Genomic DNA, 15,716 nt, shown 5'->3' with positions numbered 1-15,716 from the left:
GCGGTCGTGTGGACTGTTGTGGTTTCGTTTGTCAGCGGCTTGCGGTCGTGTGGACTGTTGTGGTTTCGTTTGTCAGCGGCTTGCGGTCGTGTGGACTGTTGTGGTTTCGTTTGTCAGCGGCTTGCGGTCGTGTGGACTGTTGTGGTTTCGTTTGTCAGCGGCTTGCGGTCGTGTGGACTGTTGTGGTTTCGTTTGTCAGCGGCTTGCGGTCGTGTGGACTGTTGTGGTTTCGTTTGTCAGCGGCTTGCGGTCGTGTGGACTGTTGTGGTTTCGTTTGTCAGCGGCTTGCGGTCGTGTGGACTGTTGTGGTTTCGTTTGTCAGCGGCTTGCGGTCGTGTGGACTGTTGTGGTTTCGTTTGTCAGCGGCTTGCGGTCGTGTGGACTGTTGTGGTTTCGTTTGTCAGCGGCCTGCGGTCGTGTGGACTGTTGTGGTTTCGTTTGTCAGCGGCTTGCGGTCGTGTGGACTGTTGTGGTTTCGTTTGTCAGCGGCTTGCGGTCGTGTGGACTGTTGTGCGCAGCGGAGCGTCTTGTACGGATTTGTACTGTTAGAGCCGCAGCAAGAGTCACGACGTTTCCACACATTAAACCTCATCATGGATTCCTGACCAGCAGAGTTGTAGTAGGATGTAAACTCCAGGTACACATATTCTGCAGTGTCCTCTCCTGTCTACCTCACTCCTGAAACTACATATTGAAGCCCGCAGACAATTTAAGGGTTGGTTTGGGGTTCAATTTAATTCAGAAAATGTCACTTTTTCCCCTCCATTCTTGAATTGGACTTGAAATGAGTCAATGAATCTCATTCTTAAGGACTCTGGGTTCTGGTCTATTCTTTGAACCCACTTGCAGATGTAAATCAGCTGTCAGCTAAATCTGATACAAATGTATCATTTCTCAGGTGTCCTGAAACGTGTGTTTTTGTAGTACATGGTCCCTGTTCAAATCAACTGAATAGACCAGTTAAATAACCTCCCTAATTCCTCCCCTAGTACTGCTGAGTAACCGTCATGTTATTTTCCTCTGCACGACAGTGAGTCCTGAGCCTGCAGGACAGTACAATGCAGACCAGGCTGACAGCCAGGTGGCAGAACCCAGGACCCCGTGTATGTCTGACACTCCAGGTGTGCCAACGAGTCCGCTTCAGTTTCTCCATCTCCATAGGCAGCAATGGGATCACCTTCCTCCTGACCTCCGTAATGCAAACCCACTGTTGAACACATCTACTACTGTATTCTCCCCATACATTACTGTATTCTCCCCATAAATTACTGTATTCTCCCCATAAATTACTGTATTCTCCCCATAAATTACTGTATTCTCCCCATAAATTACTGTATTCTCCCCATAAATTAGTGAATTTTGTACTGGAAAATCACACCTTTTATCATATTGTCCTATTTCCTATCAGATCTATAGCTCAGGCCATGGGGCTAACACTTGCAGTCTCGCTGGGAAGAAATAAACATTCTAGAATTGCATTCTAGAACATTCTAGAACCTGTTCTACTGTATACTACGCTCAATGTGTTCTGGTCCTAAAAACTTTGATGAAATACTTTGATGAACTCTGATTGTGGAGGACTTGTATTCATTACAATAGGTGGAAATGACAGGGCAGAGAGAGAGTGAGACACACAGCAAAAGAGCGAGGGGGAGGGGGAGCACAAACTCCAAACTCGGCGGAGGAGGAACACTTAATATGCGGTCAAATGAGAAACAGCTTGCGCTGATTTTAGCCATTACACTATAGAGGCAGACTTTAAGGGCGATCGTTGGCAATTAGGCCTAGCATCTATATTCCTCTCACATTTGGCAGCGCCGGCCGGCACAATGTGCACAAGGAGTGGTCGAGAACAGACGGAATGCCATAAATTTCACAAGGCGCCAACCAGAGCCTTTGAAATGGTGATTTAGCGTTTACCTTCTCTCAGCTCTCCCTAGCTGCTAGCCTAGCACTGATACGGTCAGAAAGAGCCAGTCATTGCGGCTTTGACATTTTCTGGCGTAGCTCTTTTCGGGTCTTCAGGTTTCATATTAATAAAAACAACACAATTGAGCTGAAATGAAGTCGCCTGTTATATAATGTTATTGTGACAGTCAGAAAACGGACAACTACTTTCCTGGAAGGAGTAGAATATAACGTGGTTAAGGTTCTTGACAAGCCAGACTGCTGACTCGGCAGTTCTTAAGGGGGCTTGTTGAGAAGAGCACAATAGTAACCACTATAGGACCTTTGTCCCATTACTCTTACATTTCCACTGAGTCACACTGCAGAATTATCTCACGCTTTAGCAGGAAGATTTACTGCTATCCAAACTGTCTTATCCAACTGTAAAACTAGTCCAAAAACACTGGATAATGGATAGTTCAGCCACTCGAAGTAGAAGACAAGCTGATAGAGAAATACTCATTGATTGTACCTTTATAACATACCAAATGGTTCTGGAGTGAGCCTTTATCAACATACTGGACTACTGGTATGGAGAGACAGAATATAAACAGCCTTGTCAGTTGTGGCTCTTATTGTCGAGTAATTCTCCTGCTTTCAATCCAGGAAGGAAATATATCTCTGTGCTCCATTTCTGAATCCCATGCCTAGGTGAAACCCAACTAGGTGTGGGGAAATATTTCCTTTCAGACTAGTTCTCCTGGTGATTGTGACCCCCCCGATATACAAATCCTATATTTATCTTGTCAACTCAATTTATTCTGATATCAAAACATGCGCCATGGAAAAAAGGGTGTACCCCACCTTCTGATCAATCAGTTCCTACTTTTTAAGTCATCATATTCCTTTAATCAGTCAGATCAGTTTTCAGTCATGATATTCTAAGCCAGACATGGCTATAAAGTGATAGCGTGGATGGTATTAAAGCCCATAGCACACAGAGATTGCACGATTTTCATTAGTCATCGACTGCAGTATCCGTACACAGACTTTAATTAATAGCAGTTCTCTGTGATTTCCGAACGACTTCAAAAGCTCTGAGAAAGCCACAAAACTTTGTAAAGAGCATAAGAAAGCAAAGAAGTTCCTGTTATTCTTGGCTTTGCCGTTTGCCGTAGATAAGGAAGAAAAACACATGGGAGGTTTCAGTGGAGAAGCTTAATGAATGATCAATTTGGGTTATTGGAGTTAGGCATGATAATGTTTACAGGCTGTGGAACAACATTCCTGCCACCGATGAAAAAAATAAAAAAGAACCGCTCATTTGTTTTCCGTTGCAAAATGTTTTATGTTGTATGTCCTAATGAACACACCCTGCTTACCCACGTCAAGATTGTACGGCAGAATATACATGTTGATAGTATTTTGATTTCTAGGTAAAAGTGTAACTAAATGTTGACTAATTCTGATTGGTTGAGAAAGGTCACCTGTATGACCAGGACTCATCATCTTGATGCGAACTTAGAAACATCTTAAAACCTTCAAGAATGTAACATTTGGACTTCATTACATCCGTTGTTGAAGAACACTGGTATTACGAGTGACATCCACCGATTACATTCTTCGAACCTTGAGAGTAGAGATTTGTTTATAAAGACACTCATTATGGGGCGGAAGGTAGCCTAGTGGTCAGAGCGTTGGGCCAATAACCGAAAGGTTGCCAGAACCAATCCCTGAGCTGACAAGGTAAAAATCTGTCCTTGAACAAGGCAGTTAACCTACTGTTTCTAGGCCGTCATTGTAAATAAGAATTTGTTAACTGACTTGCCAAGTTCAGGTTTAATAAAAATAAATAAAACAATTCCACTGGGATTAATCATCCTGTCCTTCACGCAAACACAAAATGGCAGACAGACAACACACAATAAGGAGATCATCTTTCTACAATATTAAAGCTGATCTACCCCCTAAAAAATACAATAAAGAGATGGAACGGAGACTGAAAAACAAACGATGAGTGACAGGGCTTACTTCTTGGGGTCGTAGAAGTCCATGGCCCTCTTGGCTTTGTTGTAGGCGGCCACCTTGAAGGGTACAATCTCCAGGGTGATGAGTCCAGGCGCCATGGTGAGGACTTTAGCCCCATGGGTTGGCTCGTACAGGTCCTTTCCCGTGGCTGGGTGGGGCATGCCCGCCGGGTCGCGACCCACGATGTAGAAGTTGGCGCCGGCCACCATTCGGGCTCGGCAGTGCCACTGCACCTGTGGTTTTATGGAGGAAAAAAATAAGTTTGCTTTAGTTACTCAAAACTAAAGTCAACGCTAAATGTTGGCATTTCCAATGGGTGAAAATACTAGCTGGTAATTCTGATTTAGAGCCAATTCTACCTTTTAGCATTTAGAATGGGAAAACCCCCTCTGGTCACTCAGAGGATGAGAACGTTCAGAACGTTTTAAATGGGAAGCCAGGAGAAGGGGAAGTGGTCGGGCAGCTCTTTCAGTGGGATGGAGAAACAAGGAAGCCTTGCCACAACAGGCACATTGTGGTGAGACCGATGGGAAGGGAAAAACAGCACTTGATTACCTTGACTGATTTGTAATCACGTACGGTGGAGCACAATTACCCTAAATACGAGTGGACATTACTCTCCCTGCTACCGCCGATGGACATGGACGCAAGCCCCCTATAATTACATTACAAAGCACTTTCTGCAATAATAAACAGCCAATTACGGTAATGACGTTTGGACAGGAGTGCTCAACCCCCCCCCCCCCCCCCCGAACGTAGCGCCCACCGTCGACATGCGAGAATCCGGTTTTACAACACATTACAGAAACAACAATAAACGGAGCTCTAGTGGAAGTTTCAAATGACTAAAGAAAACAAGACTTCATTCTTTTGGCCTATCCCACTATTTAACCACCCATACGCTCCCATCCTACTTTTAAAATTGGAAGTCTTCAACCTTAAAAACGCTGGTCTTAAACTAAAAGACCTTGATGAGAGAACAAAGGGAGTTAGGAGGAGAAGAAAAAAACAACAGTTAAAACTCTGTAGGCAGTCTGGAGAGGGAGGGATGGAGTGCATTGCTTTGTTAGCTGGTTGCAAGCGAGTCTTAAGATGGACACTCAGGGCCATGTGAACCCACTCCCTCCAACCTGGCGGCTATTCTATTTGTATGCCCCTCCCGGGCACATATCCTACTGTGCCTTCCCTGTATTTATATTCCTGCTAAATGTACTAAACATTTTATTACATTTGATCTTATTTTGTATTATTCTTAACCGTATCATGTAGGAACCTGTAGGTAAGCACGTCATTGTACTGCGTACCATGTGGCATCGTGGATAGAGAACCTGTAGGTAAGCACATCATTCTACTGCGTATCATGTGGCATCGTGGATAGAGAACCTGTAGGTAAGCACGTCATTGTACTGCGTATCATGTGGCATCGTGGATAGGGAACCTGTAGGTAGGCACGTCATTGTACTGCGTATCATGTGGCATCGTGGATAGGGAACCTGTAGGTAAGCACGTCATTGTACTGCGTATCATGTGGCATCGTGGATAGGGAACCTGTAGGTAAGCACGTCATTGTACTTCGTATCATGTGGCATCGTGGATAGGGTACCTGTAGGTAAGCACGTCATTGTACTGCGTATCATGTGGCATCGTGGATAGGGAACCTGTAGGTAAGCACGTCATTGTACTGCGTATCATGTGGCATCGTGGATAGGGAACCTGTAGGTAAGCACGTCATTGTACTGCGTATCATGTGGCATCGTGGATAGAGAACCTGTAGGTAAGCACGTCATTGTACTGCGTATCATGTGGCATCGTGGATAGAGAACCTGTAGGTAAGCACGTCATTGTACTGCGTATCATGTGGCATCGTGGTTAGAGAACCTGTAGGTAAGCACGTCATTGTACTGCGTATCATGTGGCATCGTGGATAGGGAACCTGTAGGTAAGCACGTCATTGTACTGCGTATCATGTGGCATCGTGGATAGGGAACCTGTAGGTAAGGACGTCATTGTACTGCGTATCATGTGGCATCGTGGATAGAGAACCTGTAGGTAAGCACGTCATTGTACTGCGTATCATGTGGCATCGTGGATAGGGAACCTGTAGGTAAGCATGTCATTGTACTTCGTATCATGTGGCATCGTGGATAGGGAACCTGTAGGTAAGCACGTCATTGTACTGCGTATCATGTGGCATCGTGGATAGGGAACCTGTAGGTAAGCACGTCATTGTACTGCGTATCATGTGGCATCGTGGATAGAGAACCTGTAGGTAAGCACGTCATTGTACTGCGTATCATGTGGCATCGTGGATAGAGAACCTGTAGGAAAGCACGTCATTGTACTGCGTACCATGTGGCATCGTGGATAGAGAACCTGTAGGTAAGCACGTCATTGTACTGCGTACCATGTGGCATCGTGGATAGGGAACTAGTAGGTAAGCACGTCATTGTACTGCGTATCATGTGGCATCGTGGATAGAGAACCTGTAGGTAAGCACGTCATTGTACTGCGTACCATGTGGCATCGTGGATAGGGAACCTGTAGGTAAGCACGTCATTGTACTGCGTATCATGTGGCATCGTGAATAGGGAACCTGTAGGTAAGCACGTCATTGTACTGCGTATCATGTGGCATCGTGGATAGGGAACCTGTAGGTAAGCACGTCATTGTACTGCGTATCATGTGGCATCGTGGATAGAGAACCTGTAGGTAAGCATGTCATTGTACTGCGTATCATGTGGCATCGTGGATAGGGAACCTGTAGGTAAGCACGTCATTGTACTGCGTATCATGTGGCATCGTGGATAGGGAACCTGTAGGTAAGCACGTCATTGTACTGCGTATCATGTGGCATCGTGGATAGGGAACCTGTAGGTAAGCATGTCATTGTACTGCGTATCATGTGGCATCGTGGATAGGGAACCTGTAGGTAAGCACGTCATTGTACTGCGTATCATGTGGCATCGTGGATAGAGAACCTGTAGGTAAGCACGTCATTGTACTGCGTATCATGTGGCATCGTGGATAGGGAACCTGTAGGTAAGCACGTCATTGTACTGCGTATCATGTGGCATCGTGGATAGGGAACCTGTAGGTAAGCACGTCATTGTACTGCGTATCAAGTGGCATCGTGGATAGGGAACTAGTAGGTAAGCACGTCATTGTACTGCGTATCATGTGGCATCGTGGATAGGGAACTAGTAGGTAAGCACGTCATTGTACTGCATATCATGTGGCATCGTGGATAGAGAACCTGTAGGTAAGCACGTCATTGTACTGCGTACCATGTGGCATCGTGAATAGGGAACCTGTAGGTAAGCACGTCATTGTACTGCGTATCATGTGGCATCGTGGATAGGGAACTAGTAGGTAAGCACGTCATTGTACTGCGTATCATGTGGCATCGTGGATAGAGAACCTGTAGGTAAGCACGTCATTGTACTGCGTACCATGTGGCATCGTGGATAGGGAACCTGTAGGTAAGCACGTCATTGTACTGCGTATCATGTGGCATCGTGGATAGGGAACCTGTAGGTAAGCACGTCATTGTACTGCGTATCAAGTGGCATCGTGGATAGGGAACTAGTAGGTAAGCACGTCATTGTACTGCGTATCATGTGGCATCGTGGATAGGGAACTAGTAGGTAAGCACGTCATTGTACTGCATATCATGTGGCATCGTGGATAGAGAACCTGTAGGTAAGCACGTCATTGTACTGCGTACCAAGTGGCATCGTGAATAGGGAACCTGTAGGTAAGCACGTCATTGTACTGCGTATCATGTGGCATCGTGGATAGAGAACCTGTAGGTAAGCACGTCATTGTACTGCGTATCATGTGGCATCGTGGATAGGGAACCTGTAGGTAAGCACGTCATTGTACTGCGTATCATGTGGCATCGTGGATAGGGAACTAGTAGGTAAGCACGTCATTGTACTGCGTATCATGTGGCATCGTGGATAGGGAACTAGTAGGTAAGCACGTCATTGTACTGCGTATCATGTGGCATCGTGGATAGGGAACTAGTAGGTAAGCACGTCATTGTACTGCATATCATGTGGCATCGTGGATAGAGAACCTGTAGGTAAGCACGTCATTGTACTGCGTACCATGTGGCATCGTGAATAGGGAACCTGTAGGTAAGCACGTCATTGTACTGCGTATCATGTGGCATCGTGAATAGGGAACCTGTAGGTAAGCACGTCATTGTACTGCGTATCATGTGGCATCGTGGATAGAGAACCTGTAGGTAAGCACATCATTGTACTGCGTATCATGTGGCATCGTGGATAGAGAACCTGTAGGTAAGCACGTCATTGTACTGCGTATCATGTGGCATTGTGGATAGGGAACCTGTAGGTAAGCACGTCATTGTACTGCGTATCAAGTGGCATCGTGGATAGGGAACCTGTAGGTAAGCACGTCATTGTACTGCGTATCAAGTGGCATCGTGGATAGGGAACTAGTAGGTAAGCACGTCATTGTACTGCGTATCATGTGGCATCGTGGATAGGGAACTAGTAGGTAAGCACGTCATTGTACTGCGTATCATGTGGCATCGTGGATAGAGAACCTGTAGGTAAGCACGTCATTGTACTGCGTACCATGTGGCATCGTGAATAGGGAACCTGTAGGTAAGCACGTCATTGTACTGCGTATCATGTGGCATCGTGGATAGGGAACTAGTAGGTAAGCACGTCATTGTACTGCGTATCATGTGGCATCGTGGATAGGGAACCTGTAGGTAAGCACGTCATTGTACTGCGTATCATGTGGCATCGTGGATAGAGAACCTGTAGGTAAGCACGTCATTGTACTGCGTATCATGTGGCATCGTGGATAGAGAACCTGTAGGTAAGCACGTCATTGTACTGCGTATCATGTGGCATCGTGGATAGGGAACCTGTAGGTAAGCACGTCATTGTACTGCGTATCATGTGGCATCGTGGATAGAGAACCTGTAGGTAAGCACGTCATTGTACTGCGTACCATGTGGCATCGTGGATAGGGAACTAGTAGGTAAGCACGTCATTGTACTGCGTATCATGTGGCATCGTGGATAGAGAACTAGTAGGTAAGCACGTCATTGTACTGCGTATCATGTGGCATCGTGGATAGAGAACCTGTAGGTAAGCACGTCATTGTACTGCGTATCATGTGGCATCGTGGATAGGGAACCAGTAGGTAAGCACGTCATTGTACTGCGTATCATGTGGCATCGTGGATAGAGAACCTGTAGGTAAGCACGTCATTGTACTGCGTACCATGTGGCATCGTGGATAGGGAACCTGTAGGTAAGCACGTCATTGTACTGCGTACCATGTGGCATCGTGGATAGGGAACCTGTAGGTAAGCACGTCATTGTACTGCGTACCATGTGGCATCGTGGATAGGGAACTAGTAGGTAAGCACGTCATTGTACTGCGTATCATGTGGCATCGTGGATAGAGAACTAGTAGGTAAGCACGTCATTGTACTGCGTATCATGTGGCATCGTGGATAGAGAACCTGTAGGTAAGCACGTCATTGTACTGCGTATCATGTGGCATCGTGGATAGGGAACCAGTAGGTAAGCACGTCATTGTACTGCGTATCATGTGGCATCGTGGATAGAGAACCTGTAGGTAAGCACGTCATTGTACTGCGTACCATGTGGCATCGTGGATAGGGAACCTGTAGGTAAGCACGTCATTGTACTGCGTACCATGTGGCATCGTGGATAGGGAACCTGTAGGTAAGCATGTCATTGTACTGCGTATCATGTGGCATCGTGGATAGAGAACCTGTAGGTAAGCACGTCATTGTACTGCGTATCATGTGGCATCGTGGATAGGGAACCTGTAGGTAAGCACGTCATTGTACTGCGTACCATGTGGCATCGTGGATAGGGAACCTGTAGGTAAGCACGCCATTGTACTTCGTATCATGTGGCATCGTGGATAGGGAACCTGTAGGTAAGCACGTCATTGTACTGCGTATCATGTGGCATCGTGGATAGAGAACCTGTATGTAAGCACGTCATTGTACTGCGTATCATGTGGCATCGTGGATAGAGAACCTGTAGGTAAGCACGTCATTGTACTGCGTATCATGTGGCATCATGGATAGGGAACCTGTAGGTAAGCACGTCATTGTACTGCGTATCATGTGGCATCGTGGATAGGGAACCTGTAGGTAAGCACGTCATTGTACTGCGTATCATGTGGCATCGTGGATAGAGAACCTGTAGGTAAGCACGTCATTGTACTGCGTATCATGTGGCATCGTGGATAGAGAACCTGTAGGTAAGCACGTCATTGTACTGCGTATCATGTGGCATCGTGGATAGAGAACCTGTAGGTAAGCACGTCATTGTACTGCGTATCATGTGGCATTGTGGATAGAGAACCTGTAGGTAAGCACGTCATTGTACTGCGTATCATGTGGCATTGTGGATAGGGAACCTGTAGGTAAGCACGTCATTGTACTGCGTATCATGTGGCATCGTGGATAGGGAACCTGTAGGTAAGCACGTCATTGTACTGCGTATCAAGTGGCATCGTGGATAGGGAACTAGTAGGTAAGCACGTCATTGTACTGCGTATCATGTGGCATCGTGGATAGGGAACTAGTAGGTAAGCACGTCATTGTACTGCATATCATGTGGCATCGTGGATAGAGAACCTGTAGGTAAGCACGTCATTGTACTGCGTACCATGTGGCATCGTGAATAGGGAACCTGTAGGTAAGCACGTCATTGTACTGCGTATCATGTGGCATCGTGGATAGGGAACTAGTAGGTAAGCACGTCATTGTACTGCGTATCATGTGGCATCGTGGATAGAGAACCTGTAGGTAAGCATGTCATTGTACTGCGTACCATGTGGCATCGTGGATAGGGAACCTGTAGGTAAGCACGTCATTGTACTGCGTATCATGTGGCATCGTGGATAGAGAACCTGTAGGTAAGCACGTCATTGTACTGCGTATCATGTGGCATCGTGGATAGAGAACCTGTAGGTAAGCACGTCATTGTACTGCGTATCATGTGGCATCGTGGATAGGGAACCTGTAGGTAAGCACGTCATTGTACTGCGTACCATGTGGCATCGTGGATAGGGAACCTGTAGGTAAGCACGTCATTGTACTGCGTATCATGTGGCATCGTGGATAGAGAACCTGTAGGTAAGCACGTCATTGTACTGCGTACCATGTGGCATCGTGGATAGGGAACTAGTAGGTAAGCACGTCATTGTACTGCGTATCATGTGGCATCGTGGATAGGGAACCTGTAGGTAAGCACGTCATTGTACTGCGTATCATGTGGCATCGTGGATAGAGAACTAGTAGGTAAGCATGTCATTGTACTGCGTATCATGTGGCATCGTGGATAGAGAACCTGTAGGTAAGCACGTCATTGTACTGCGTATCATGTGGCATCGTGGATAGGGAACCAGTAGGTAAGCACGTCATTGTACTGCGTATCATGTGGCATCGTGGATAGAGAACCTGTAGGTAAGCACGTCATTGTACTGCGTACCATGTGGCATCGGGGATAGGGAACCTGTAGGTAAGCACGTCATTGTACTGCGTACCATGTGGCATCGTGGATAGGGAACCTGTAGGTAAGCACGTCATTGTACTGCGTATCATGTGGCATCGTGGATAGAGAACCTGTAGGTAAGCACGTCATTGTACTGCGTATCATGTGGCATCGTGGATAGAGAACCTGTAGGTAAGCACGTCATTGTACTGCGTACCAAGTGGCATCGTGAATAGGGAACCTGTAGGTAAGCATGTCATTGTACTGCGTATCATGTGGCATCGTGGATAGGGAACCTGTAGGTAAGCACGTCATTGTACTGCGTATCATGTGGCATCGTGGATAGGGAACCTGTAGGTAAGCACGTCATTGTACTGCGTATCATGTGGCATCGTGGATAGGGAACTAGTAGGTAAGCACGTCATTGTACTGCGTATCATGTGGCATCGTGGATAGAGAACCTGTAGGTAAGCATGTCATTGTACTGCGTACCATGTGGCATCGTGGATAGGGAACCTGTAGGTAAGCACGTCATTGTACTGCGTACCATGTGGCATCGTGGATAGGGAACCTGTAGGTAAGCATGTCATTGTACTGCGTATCATGTGGCATCGTGGATAGAGAACCTGTAGGTAAGCACGTCATTGTACTGCGTATCATGTGGCATCGTGGATAGAGAACCTGTAGGTAAGCACGTCATTGTACTGCGTATCATGTGGCATCGTGGATAGAGAACCTGTAGGTAAGCACGTCATTGTACTGCGTATCATGTGGCATCGTGGATAGAGAACCTGTAGGTAAGCACGTCATTGTACTGCGTATCATGTGGCATCGTGGATAGAGAACCTGTAGGTAAGCACGTCATTGTACTGCGTATCATGTGGCATTGTGGATAGAGAACCTGTAGGTAAGCACGTCATTGTACTGCGTATCATGTGGCATTGTGGATAGGGAACCTGTAGGTAAGCACGTCATTGTACTGCGTATCATGTGGCATCGTGGATAGGGAACCTGTAGGTAAGCACGTCATTGTACTGCGTATCAAGTGGCATCGTGGATAGGGAACTAGTAGGTAAGCACGTCATTGTACTGCGTATCATGTGGCATCGTGGATAGGGAACTAGTAGGTAAGCACGTCATTGTACTGCATATCATGTGGCATCGTGGATAGAGAACCTGTAGGTAAGCACGTCATTGTACTGCGTACCATGTGGCATCGTGAATAGGGAACCTGTAGGTAAGCACGTCATTGTACTGCGTATCATGTGGCATCGTGGATAGGGAACTAGTAGGTAAGCACGTCATTGTACTGCGTATCATGTGGCATCGTGGATAGAGAACCTGTAGGTAAGCATGTCATTGTACTGCGTACCATGTGGCATCGTGGATAGGGAACCTGTAGGTAAGCACGTCATTGTACTGCGTATCATGTGGCATCGTGGATAGAGAACCTGTAGGTAAGCACGTCATTGTACTGCGTATCATGTGGCATCGTGGATAGAGAACCTGTAGGTAAGCACGTCATTGTACTGCGTATCATGTGGCATCGTGGATAGGGAACCTGTAGGTAAGCACGTCATTGTACTGCGTACCATGTGGCATCGTGGATAGGGAACCTGTAGGTAAGCACGTCATTGTACTGCGTATCATGTGGCATCGTGGATAGAGAACCTGTAGGTAAGCACGTCATTGTACTGCGTACCATGTGGCATCGTGGATAGGGAACTAGTAGGTAAGCACGTCATTGTACTGCGTATCATGTGGCATCGTGGATAGGGAACCTGTAGGTAAGCACGTCATTGTACTGCGTATCATGTGGCATCGTGGATAGAGAACTAGTAGGTAAGCATGTCATTGTACTGCGTATCATGTGGCATCGTGGATAGAGAACCTGTAGGTAAGCACGTCATTGTACTGCGTATCATGTGGCATCGTGGATAGGGAACCAGTAGGTAAGCACGTCATTGTACTGCGTATCATGTGGCATCGTGGATAGAGAACCTGTAGGTAAGCACGTCATTGTACTGCGTACCATGTGGCATCGGGGATAGGGAACCTGTAGGTAAGCACGTCATTGTACTGCGTACCATGTGGCATCGTGGATAGGGAACCTGTAGGTAAGCACGTCATTGTACTGCGTATCATGTGGCATCGTGGATAGAGAACCTGTAGGTAAGCACGTCATTGTACTGCGTATCATGTGGCATCGTGGATAGAGAACCTGTAGGTAAGCACGTCATTGTACTGCGTACCAAGTGGCATCGTGAATAGGGAACCTGTAGGTAAGCATGTCATTGTACTGCGTATCATGTGGCATCGTGGATAGGGAACCTGTAGGTAAGCACGTCATTGTACTGCGTATCATGTGGCATCGTGGATAGGGAACCTGTAGGTAAGCACGTCATTGTACTGCGTATCATGTGGCATCGTGGATAGGGAACTAGTAGGTAAGCACGTCATTGTACTGCGTATCATGTGGCATCGTGGATAGAGAACCTGTAGGTAAGCATGTCATTGTACTGCGTACCATGTGGCATCGTGGATAGGGAACCTGTAGGTAAGCACGTCATAGTACTGCGTACCATGTGGCATCGTGGATAGGGAACCTGTAGGTAAGCATGTCATTGTACTGCGTATCATGTGGCATCGTGGATAGAGAACCTGTAGGTAAGCACGTCATTGTACTGCGTATCATGTGGCATCGTGGATAGGGAACTAGTAGGTAAGCACGTCATTGTACTGCGTATCATGTGGCATCGTGGATAGGGAACCAGTAGGTAAGGACGTCATTGTACTGCGTATCACGTGGTATCGTGGATAGAGAACCTGTAGGTAAGCACGTCATTGTACTGCGTATCATGTGTATCCTGTGCATTAAGTGCCTTTAGAAAGTATTCACACCCCTTGACTTTTTCCACATTTTGTTGTTATAACCTGAATTTAAAATGTATTAAATGGAGATTGTGTCACTGGCCTACATGCAATACCCCATATTATCAAAGTCGAAATATGTTTATTTTACGAACTAATAAATGAAAAGCTGAAACGTCTTCGGTCACTAAGTATCCAACCCCGTTGTTACTGCGAGCCTAAATAAGTTTAGGAGTAACAAGTCACATAATAAGTTGCATAGACTCATTCTGTGTGAAATAGTGTTTAACATGATTTTTAATGACTTATCTCTGTACTCCACACATACAGATAAGGGTGAGGTCCCTCAGTCGAGCAGTGAATTTCAAACACAGATTAAACCACAAAGACCAGGGAGGTTTTTCAATGCCTCGCAAAGAAGGGCACCAATGGGTAGATGGGTAAAAATAGAAAAAGCAGACATTGAATATGCCTTTGAGCATGATGAAGTTATTGATTACACTTTGGATGGTGTATCAATACACCCAGTCACTACAAATATAGAAGCATCCTTCATAACTCAGAAACCACTCAGGGATTTCACCATGAGGCCAATGGGGACGATAAAACAGTTACAGTTTAATGGCTGTGATAGGAGACTGAAGATGGATCAACATTGTAGTTACTACACAATACTAACCTAATTCACAGAGTTAAAAAGAAGCTGTACAGAATAAAAATAAAAATATTCCAAAACATGCATCCTGTTTGCAACAAGGCACTAAAGTAATACTGCAAGAAATGTGTCAAAGCAAATCATTTGTCCTGAATATGTTTTATTTCAAGCATAGTAGTAGCTGCATCATGTTATGGTTATGCTTGTAATCGTTAAGGACTGGGGAGTTAGAGGATCAAAAATGAACCTAATGGATCTAAATACAGAGGAAACCCTGGTTCAGTCTGCTTTACACCAGACACTGGCTGATTAATTACCATTCAGCAGGACAATAACCCAAAACACAAGGCCAAATCTACACTGGACTTGCTAACCAAGAAGACAGTGAATGTTCCGGAGTGGCCGAGTTACAGGTTTGACTTTAATCTGCTTGAAAATCTGTGGCAAGACTTGAAACAGGTTGTCAAGCAACGATCAACAACCAATTTGACAGAGCTTGAAGAATATTGAACAAAATAATGGGCAAATATTGCACAATCCAGATGTGTACAGCTCTTAGAGAATTACCCAGAAAGACTCACAGCTTTAATCCCTGCCAAAGGAGATTCTAACATGTATTGACTCAGGGGTGTGAATACTTATGTTAATGAGGTGTTTCTGCATTTAATTAATACATTTGCAAAAATGTTGTTTTTATTAAACACGTTTTCGCTTTTTTCATCATGGGGTATTGTGTGTAGATGGGTGAGAAAT

General features: G+C 45.8%; 1 protein-coding gene across 2 annotated transcripts in view; it reads right to left on the bottom strand.

The window, feature by feature from the left end:
• The window catches only part of LOC110497322 (bifunctional 3'-phosphoadenosine 5'-phosphosulfate synthase 1), a 33,430-nt gene that overhangs the window by 2,920 nt on the left and 14,794 nt on the right, over nt 1-15,716 (bottom strand). The window contains exon 11 of one of the 2 annotated variants that reach the window (XM_036933804.1): nt 3,919-4,148. In XM_036933804.1, coding sequence (XP_036789699.1) covers nt 3,919-4,148 — 230 coding nt within the window. Of the gene's footprint in view, nt 1-3,918; nt 4,149-4,262; nt 4,410-15,716 lie in introns of those variants that run through there. The other variant, XM_036933805.1, reaches the window with a different exon arrangement.

This window comes from Oncorhynchus mykiss, chromosome 10 (genome assembly GCF_013265735.2).
Source record: "Oncorhynchus mykiss isolate Arlee chromosome 10, USDA_OmykA_1.1, whole genome shotgun sequence".
NCBI classification, from domain to species: Eukaryota; Metazoa; Chordata; class Actinopteri; order Salmoniformes; family Salmonidae; genus Oncorhynchus; species Oncorhynchus mykiss.
The sequence above is the reverse complement of the archived record's forward strand: the minus strand, read 5'-3'. Positions and strand labels throughout refer to the sequence as shown.